General features: G+C 47.0%; 1 protein-coding gene across 3 annotated transcripts in view; it reads right to left on the bottom strand.

Annotated features, from left to right (window-relative positions):
* LOC307082994 (RNA-binding motif, single-stranded-interacting protein 3-like) overlaps nt 1–10,000 on the bottom strand; it is a 126,090-nt gene that overhangs the window by 8,815 nt on the left and 107,275 nt on the right. For all 3 annotated transcript variants that reach the window (XM_079746763.1, XM_079746765.1, XM_079746764.1), the window contains exons 9-10: nt 6,197–6,293; nt 4,259–4,309 (exon numbers count right to left, since the gene is read on the bottom strand). In XM_079746763.1, coding sequence (XP_079602889.1) covers nt 4,259–4,309; nt 6,197–6,293 — 148 coding nt within the window. The remainder of the gene's footprint in view (nt 1–4,258; nt 4,310–6,196; nt 6,294–10,000) is intronic.

The following is a 10,000-nucleotide window of genomic DNA, read 5'->3' as shown; positions in this document are numbered from 1 at the left end:
GAAGATATTAAAAATACAATGTTCATTACTCATAGTCCAGTCTGCAATATATGGATCCAAAAATATGCATATTCAAACTCTTAAACTCATAAATATTGCAAATCATCAATGTTAATCAACGAAATTGGGCATCAACTGATATTATCATACAATTTATGCATTTAATATTATGCCGATATAATTGTAAATGTAAATTAGGCTGAAACTCTCAAAAAGGTGGTGATAGTCATGGGCTGAAATAACTGGACCATATAATTAAATTAGTATTAAGTCTATAGTTATTTCCCCTGGGGGAAGAGCAGCCATTATAGCTGTTTCCTGTGTTCAGATAGTTTTTGAACCCCTGAAAACCCCTGCGCTTACTGAGCTCTGAGTTTGAATAAACAGAACTGACACATTCCAGACAACTGGCCAGCGCCCTGCCGTTCTCCCTGTTGGCCATCTTCGGGTTTTATTGCCAAGCCTTCTTATTTGATGACTTGCAGAACGCGCCCTGATAGGCCAGCAGTGTGTTTGATTGCATTCAGTCTTGATTGCTTAGGCCTCTCCATGGAATACCTTGCTTCTTTATTTTTTTTGTTCATTTTTTTTATCCTTATTTTGACCACTTGGAAATTAGAGCAATTAATTTCTTATTTTTAATTTCTGTAACTTACTTCTTTGTATCTGAATGAGTGACTATTATAAAAAGATATTTGAAATTGTGTTTTTGAAATGGTAACACTTGAAATGCCATATTTGAATTTCAAAGAATTCAAGACGAATACATTCAGATTACCTTGTTTTCAGTATATCAATGTATATTATATATTATTAGAGTATATTATATCTAGGTTAGGAATTCAAAGCTGTTTAATTTCCATATACCCAACTAAATTGCTTTGTAAACATAGACATGTAAACAAAAACAACATGCACACACAATATCTGGGATCCAAACCAGAGCGGATGTCCCTGTGTTACCTTTCTGAGGGCTGAGATACCAACTGGGCTGAGCTTTACCTGACAAAACCTCTCTCTCTCTCTCTCTCTCTCCCCTCATTTGTCTGCAATAAATGGATTTAACCATGGGGAATGTTTGGCCTGAATGAGCCAGTCTTCTGTGTGTGGTGTTGCAGTCATAGCTCAACTCCCCCCCCCCCCCCCCCCCCCCCCCCCCCCCCCCCCCCCCCCCCCCCCCGCCAAACCTACTTTGCCAGTCTTGCCCTGCCTTCCTCCTAAGGTTAATTCATTCATTTTCTGGGGGGTGGGGGCCTCTACGCCTGCCTAACAGTGTGTGTGAGTATGTGTGTGTGTGTGTGTGAGAGAGAAGAGAGCGAGCGAGCCCGACAGCGAGAGAGAGAGAAAGAGAGAGATAATGTGCTGTTAGGCATACACACATGTACACACATGTAGGTGAAGCACATTGGCATCTTTCACGACCCATCACCACCATTGTTCTATGATGCACTCCATGACGTTGTGGATTCATTTAGAACCCAAACCGTTAATCACACAGCACCTCAGGCGCAAACACAGCGGTTCCCCCAGGCTGAAGGCGTGTTTATTACCTTGGCGGAGATTTTTAAAGACGTTAAACTGAGCCTTCATGGTATGACTCAATTCCAGATCGAAATCGAGCAGGACAGTGTGTGTGTGTGTGTGTGTGTGTGTGTGTGTGTGTGTGCGTGCGTGTGTGCGTGAGTCTGTGTATGTGTGTGTTTTTGGGTGTGTGTTTCTGTGTATGTGTGTGTTTATGTGTGTGTGTGTGTGTATGTGACTGTGTCTATGTGTATGTGTGTGTGTGTGTGTTTGTGCATGTGTGCGTGCTTGCATGAGTGCATGTGTGTCTGCCTATGTGTGTGTCTGCATGCTTGCGCGTGTGTGCGCCACAAAGCCGCCACATAAACAAAAGTTAACACAAAGAAGCAATAAAAAGGTTCACCGACATTGCACCGCCATACATCTGTGTTAGGGAAGACAAAAATGGCTTCGGCTGGTACAACCAGCTGAGGAATACCCACTCTGCGTCTCCACCTCCACCTCCTCCTGGAAGGGTTTTATTTGCGGAGGCGCCGGGGGGGGGCGTCCGGGGAGGCATTACCAGCCACTGAGGTGTTTGTCCTGCCTGTGTGACAGGGGGACCTCTGGGAGGCTGGGAGAGGCCCGGGTAAGAGGATCACAGGGAGCTGTTGTTCTCTGGGATATTTTCATCTCTTTTTTGCTCGTCCGCTGTTTTACTTCACATTGTTCTCCCGCTCAATTCATCAACTTGTATGAAATCACCCCCAACCACCACCACCACCACCACCACCACCACCACCCTCCTCCCTACACCACCACCCACCCTTCCAGTTCTCTCTTGTGTGTCTCTCTCTGCTGTTTTGTTGAATGATGCTTTTTTATCCCACCCTCCCTTTGTCTTAGTGTATCTTAACTTCTGTGTTATGCCCGTCCAATTGTTCTGCGCCAGTATTCGTTTCTATGTTTTCGCCCCTTTCTCTCTTCCTCTCTCCCCCCCATCTCTCTCTGGCCCTCTCTCTCTCTCTCTCTCCCTCCCCCCTTGTCTTTCCCATTCCTATTCTCTCTCTGACTCTCTCTCTCTCCCCCGCCCCTCTCTTTATCTCTCCCCCTTCTCTCTCTATAAATATCTCTCTCTCCCTTTCTCTCTCTCTATCTCCCTCTCTCTTTCCCTCCCTGATTTTCTCTCTCTCTGGCACGTCTCCTGCTAAAATCTGCTCAGTAATTAGGCTGGACATTTGTACTAAAATTCATTCACAGAAATGTATTATCCGCTCACAAAACATAAGTTGGATTTAGACATGTCGGCAGAATACCATTTGAATTGATGAAGTGAGCAAGTGGGAGGAGAGAGAGCGACAGACAGAGAGAGATACACGATAAATAAATAATGGAATATAATTTGTTTTACAATTTCATCTGCCAGCATTCATTCAACTCTCCAGCTTTTGCCTCAATCTTTATTCCCACGGCTTTGTTCTTCAACTAAGGCAGATGATTCCAGCCAACAGACTTTTCTAGGTTTTCTCGGTTCAAAAACGCGAGTGAATCCAATGTCTTAAGATGGACTGGAGATGACAGATATATTGCTGCCTTAAACCATCCAGGGGGTGGGAGCAGATTAAATTATTTTAGATATGATTAACTGTTGGCTCAAAGTTATATGGTGTTCAAACCAGTAGAATAGGTTGCCAATCTGGCACCCGCGAATGAGAACCACTGATTTAAGAGACAAACAGTAAATCTTAACCAGGCAACAAGATTCAATTTCAAAATTGAATGGAAAAAAGGAGGATGAACTGCCTTTAACCTGTCTCAATCTTTATTTCTGTTGCAATGAGCAGCTACTTGTCTTGTTTCCAATCCTGTGCAATTTAACACCTGCAGTTGCACGTTTGAAGCAGCAGGGAGCGCACTTTCCTCAATAATCGGTGGGCTGCGTGTAGCGGGGGATCCAGCGGGCCGTGGATGGCGCTTTAGCGCAGGGCTCCTTGAGGAAGGTTATCCACCGGCTGATTCAGCAAACGGGAGGGTTTCGCATTCGGCTTTCTGGCGGCGGAGCTGACCTGAGTTCAGCTGCAGGGGCCCACCCCCGCGTTCTCGAGGAAGTGCCAGGAGTCAGGGACGTGCCGCATTAATGCGAACGGGAGGAAGTGATTTTTTTACGCCCCTCTCTCCGTGTGCATTTTTATTTAATTAACAGGGTACTTACAACATTAAATTATTCACGGCGGGCTGAGTTATTCGCTCATCTGCATTCATCCTTAGTCACTCTGGGTTTAGTGTTAATGTGATGTAAATGATATGTAAGTAACGTGAGCGAGGCTAACCCCCCCAACGCCCGCCTTTATTCTGGGAAAATCTCCCCCATTGTTCAACACGGATTATAACACAATCAAATGTGTACATTTTCGCAAGGTTTGATGCCGAAAATGTGATCTGCATTCAATTAACTCACGTGTTTTGGTATTGTTTCATTTAGTGAACCATGGCTATGATGGATCACTAGTATCATTTTTCTTTCCCCTGATAGGTTGGCAGTATTGAAGACAGATGCCTCAGATGCTTGAGTCAGGTCAGAAATATTGACAACATATGGACACCATCACCAAAAAAAAAGAAAATCCACGATAAAATACAAACAGAAAAGCAAAGATGCCCCAACACATGATCTGTACATAACTGTGAACAGCAGTCCCATTGAGATGATACACTGCTCTGAAACGTTGGGGAAAGTCACCTTCATGTGAATACTTACAGTTGGTTGCATGACATACTGCTGGTGAGGCATCCAGGATGTGCTCTGCACCTGCGGAGGGGAGGGAAGGAGCGGTGATATCGGAGCATTAGTGAGTACGATGCTAGGAACGATGGACTCAAAGGATGAAAGATCGCTGAGCACAAAAGCAGATGAAATAGAGAAGTAAAATATGTGACACCAACGCCATGTTGGCGTGCACCGCGATAAAGGGGGAGCAAGGAGGAGGAGGAAAATAGATTATAGAGAGGAAGTGGAATAAAACAAATGTAAAAGTGTGTGAGAACAAAGTGTGTGGGGGGGGGGGGGAGGGGAGAAGGGGGCAGAAGTGAAAAGAGCACCAGCGAACGCATAAAGATAAAAGGACTGAAACGCGGAGATTCGACAGGGAAAAGAAAAGAGCAAGGAGAAAATGAATGTTTAGCCGCAACCCCATTGGCTTCCCGAGCCCCCCTTTCTTTCAAAGCCCTGTTCCCTGCGTAACATTAAAGAATATTACACCATGGGTTGAGAGTTCCAGTATCAGGGATGCTGTAATTACAGGCGGATAGAGAGAGAGAGAGACGCCACAGAGCAATACACAGACAATTACCGACTCGCAACAGACGTTTCATCATCAAAGACAAAACATCTGCACTTTTATCTTCCCGCGGTTTCCCCTGCGCCAATTTCCTAACAGGCGAACAGTGAAACAGGCCACCACTATCACCTTATAGTCGCCCAATCTTTGTCCACCTCATAGGGCGATTTCCCACCGTGCGAACTTCCCTGTTCAGGCAAATCGGCCACGATAAACGCTAAAGCCAGTGTCTGTCTGCGCAGTTCATGAAACATGCATCACGGCAATTTTAAGTGCCGCTTAGTGTGTGACCGTCTCACATTGCAAGGATGGATATTAGAATCGGTTGGTGGGGCGGAATAACGTAGCAGCTAGTGTGTGTTCTCTATATGAACCGAAAGGCTCCCGGTTTTTGAGGACCACCCCTTGAAAGCGAGATTGCATCTCAAGGGGTAATTCCTAATAAAGAATTTCCTACAGGGTTGATCCACACTGTCCCCCGGTCTACCTGGGGAAAAGCCTGCCGCATCAAGGCCTAATCCCGGCCTGCTCTCTAATGACCGGGATCTGTATTCACCGGGAGTCGCTTTGGGTGAAGGCGAGGAGAAAAGTGTGATTTGAATCTGGACTTAATGCCTCGGCGCAAACAAGGTCTTAGGCGTGCTTATAGAGTGCCAGCTTTACCTTTCTTGCTCAGTTTCTTAACTCGGGTGAACCTGCAGTGTGGTCAGTGATGCACCCTGCCCAGCGAGCTCTGGTGTAGAGGGCCTGAACGACGCTCTGGTGTTCACCTCAACCCTTCTCCCTGGACCTCTGCTTTTAACAAGGTTTCTGCGCGCATAACTGGTCAAAGGGCCTTTTTTGGGGGGCGGTGGTAGGGGGACTTTTTGCTGAAAAACTGAAATCTTTTGTGCCCGTGCTGTGTGGTATATCCCAGGGGGAGCAGAGGTTTATCATAAACTCGAGCTGCGATGTCTGCATTCATCCGCTCTTGTGCTCTGCGCCCAGATTCTCCATCCTTTTAGTCCATTTCTAAAATCATAAATTGGTCAAATTCACTTAGATCCCCCATGTTTCATAGCTGCCACATTTGAGACGCTGACACATGATTGGCTGTCTGGTTAATCGCATAACGAGCAGGTGTGCCTAATCAAGTGTACCCGAATGATTGCCTCACACTCGTTCTATGGTGGGCTGTTCAACGTTGGTCCTGCAGATGTGTGTACACATACACTGTGCTCTATAGTTCCACAACTCTGCATGTGGCGGTACAGGAGCTATAGAGCTGCTATTGTGTAACCCAGTGCCTGCATCAAGGACATTACAGTCCACGCTGTGAGGATGCTCAGACCAGCCCGGTCCAAAATAGCAGCACTCACCTGATACGTGGAAACAGGAGAGGCAGCGATGAAGGGTGTGATGGATGTCTGTGCGATCATCCGATTGGTAGAGATGCTGTACGGCGAGGAGTAGAACCTATGGGGAGAACAAAACAACATGGGCATGTTAGCGTGTAGCTCGTAGTTAGCGCGTGTCTCAGCCTGTGTCCGATCAAATTTTTCAGTAAACACATTTCAACATGCAATCCCTTCAGCGCAATCGTTTGAATGTGCGAATCCACTCAAAAGCCTGGGTTGGTTTGGCTTAATTAACATAACGTCTCGCTAGAAATACAACTTTGTTTTGTCCATAAAAAAGGCAATAGGCTTAAATAGATGTCTGGTTGTGTCTTCAGAAGGGAAGTCTAGCAGTGTGCTTTGTTTGCTCGCTATTGGATGCAGCAACACTATGAGCGATTGGAAACATCGCACACCAAGTCTTTTTAAAGGATAGGATGGGTAGTGGCTAGGGTGTTTGGGTGTTTGGGTCTGACCCGAACGTCCTCAGCCTACCTGTATTGGTTTAGTGTATTGCTGTCTAACTCCGTAGCAGCGCCATGACTTAATCTGACCACAATCTGTCTATAGACTTGTTTAAAAGAGTAATTCCCATTTTGTCGGGGACCAGAGAAATGGTGATTGTCAGAGGGGCCGTAGAAGTATATGTATCTGTGTTTTCCAGGAGATATGCAGATGATACGACGTTGTTTACTGCTGGCTGGCAACATTGTCGTGTGGTTTTAACCGATTACTGAACACCAAGTTCCAACCTTTCCAACATCAAGGCTGTTATAGAGCGAAATGCTCATTAGTGTGAACTAATGTAAGCTTGCGACAACTCTGAAGAGCCCCTACACTTTGTCGTGCTTGATATGCAGCGTTTAATCCTGCCTGCACCAACACAACGCAATTTATGTGTCACTGTAAAGGTGTTTGTGTATTTGTGCGTGAGAGAGAGTGAGAGCTAGTGGAGCATTTTGTAAGACTAACCCTAACAACTTCATGCTCCCACCTGCGCATGCTGTTGCACACTCCGCAACCAAGTGCCCTCACTGACAACCGCATCGAGGAAGACCGTTTACTCGGATCTCTGGTACCCTCTCTGCCCTTCTGTTTTTTTGCATCCTCTCCTCTCATCCTCTCCCGTATCCTCATACTCTCTCTCTCCCATCTCCATTATCTCACTCTCTCTATCCATTCTCTTCCTCCCTCTCTCTCTTCATTATCTCCCCTCACTCTCTCTTTCTCTCCATTCTCGCCCTCTCTCCCTCTCTCTTCATCCCCTCACTCTCTCCATCCCTCCCCCTCTATCTCTCTCCATTCTCTCCCTCTCTCCTCCCCCTCTATCTCTCTCCATTCTCTCCCCCCCCCCTCTCTCTCCATTGTCTCCCTCTCTATCCCTCTCCCCCCCCCCTCTCTCTACATCTCTCGCCCCTCTTCCATTCCCAGTCCCGGGGCCCTGCGGCTGGCTGGGGCTGCCAGTGCTTTATTTATCATTGTGTATCCAGAGAGGACATGTTTCATCCGCCGAGCCGCGTTCCGGTGCCCGATCGATCCAACAGCGCGCTGAATAATGGAGCAAAGGGAGAAGGAGGAGGAGGAGGAGGAAGAGAGAGAGAGAGAGAGAGAGAGAGAGAGAGAGAGAGAGAGAGAGAGAGAGAGAGAGAGAGAGAGAGAGAGAGAGAGAGAGAGAGAGAGAAAATGGAGAGAGATACAGATAGAGAGAGGGACACACAGAGAGTGAGAGAGAGGGGGGCAGAGATAATGAAGAAAAAGAGAGAGAGAGGGGGAGAGATAGAGCGAGCGAGAGACACTGCCGTACTACCTTGAGCACAGCCAAGTTTCTATAAAACAGCACTTACTGCAACACAAGTGTTGCTCCGCCCGTTCGACAGAGGGGAGCCAGGAAACGGAAGGGAGAGAAAACACCTTTTGTTCATTTCCCAAACGGATTTCACAAATTGTCCCGATATAGATACGGCGGACAGGAAACACTTGAAACCGCACGCGTGCAGCCTGGTAAAGGATGTCCTCATTGTCTTCATGGTGAAAACCCCGGCAGCCGAGTATAAAAGACACACCAGGCTTTTGTCCCGTTTAACAAGACACGCCATCACGAGCGACACAATCTGTAAATGTGTGCAACAAAATGACAATTCTGGGGCGGTAGTCTTGAGTTCAACCATTCAAGCGGCATTCAAGTGCAGATGTTATTTTCATTCGCACCGGGCAAAAGCGCGACGACCCACAATGCTCTGTGGGATTGCGAGTGTCAACAAGGATGCACGGTTTTCAAAAGGGCAGGGAGGGTCTGACGGTTTACTGGGTCCTCAACGCCTGTCTGTCTGCCGGCCTCCTTGAGCAGGAACCCCAGCCCAAGCCCTCTTTGCTCAACAACGCCATACACAGCACAATAATACAATAATAATCCGTAATGCCGGTACGTCACCTTGGATCAACGCGTCTGCTAAGTGACTAAACAGGGATGTATGTACTATACTATACTATAATAGTAAAAAAGGGGGAGGCTAAGACGCTCACAGGCACCCTATGGCTCCCCTACATCGCGGTTCCGCTAAGCAGCCCAGCGTGGCTGTGCTCGCTACGATGCAGGGCTCCGTCTGTCTGCGCGTGTGTGTGTGCGTGTGCGTGTCTGTGTGCGGTCCTGCCTCTTCTTCTGAGACCTGGGAATCCTGGAGGATGACACGCTCTACTTGGCAGCACGCAGCCCCGGTGGCGGGCTGCGGTTGGCACACGAGGCGGAGCCTCGGAGGCTTGAAACCGTTCAGCGCCGCTCCGGAGTCCGCGACTCAACCCGTAATCAGAATCAGAATCAGAAATACTTTTAGCACACCTCATTGTACGTACTTGTACAATAAGATGTAATAAAAGTAATTCTGATTCTGATTATGAGAGCAAAAGAGTACAAGAGTAAAATACTTACGCTTGTTTCCTCAAGAGCCACATACCTCAACATAGCAGCAGAGGAGGATAGAACGTCATGAGATATGACCGGTCGCGATACAGCCGTGGTTTAGGGGGGTTTGCTGTGTCTGTACTCATTGGGTTTTCTTCATTACATGGCTGAAGTTAACTTGCAATTGAACAGCTAAAGCGAGCCCGCCTGTCGCGTTGTGCGTACTTTCAGTTTCCCTTTTTAAAAAGATTGAGAAATATCGTAAGAAAAGCAAATGAACAAAAATCTCTCCGCAGTGAGAGCAGGTCTATATCCCAGCATGGATACGGATGGATGGTGGAAATAAAGCAGAGAAATTAAGGACTTTAATAAGCCTGACTGGTGCGTCCTTAAAGTTGAGGGAGATGGAAGACAAAGGCCAGAGAGCACCTGTGGCGGTCAGGCCTTAACCTCTCCCTGCTGTAAATCTTCTGACGAAGGTTAGCCGAGCTCCAATCTATCTTCAAACTCTCTCTTTGTGTGTTGAGTGTTGTGCGTTGTGTTTTGTGTGCCGTACAGGTGGGGGCTAGGAAAACACAAGTTCACCTGATCCGGCGGTGCCTTAGAGCCATCTATTCTCATGACTGTTACTGTAATGTATGACCTGCATTAGTGCTACTGTATTACTGCCACTGATGAATACAAACGGTTGGAACACAAGCCGCGCCGTTCAATAGGGGTGCCTGATTGTGTTTATTGTATTTTTCATTAGCGTGATATGTATTGAGAGGGAGAGGAAGAGAAAGAGAGGGAGCGAGAGGGAGACAGAGGACAGATCCAAGGTTATTGATGAGGGCTATTAAGCCGCAGGCAGCTCGTTGTCAATAGCCGATGTAACGGCACACGTT

Source organism: Pollachius pollachius (genome assembly GCF_949987615.1).
Source record: "Pollachius pollachius genome assembly, chromosome: 1".
Lineage (NCBI taxonomy): Eukaryota > Metazoa > Chordata > Actinopteri > Gadiformes > Gadidae > Pollachius > Pollachius pollachius.
Note: the sequence above shows the minus strand (reverse complement) of the source record. Positions and strands in the feature narration are given on the sequence as shown.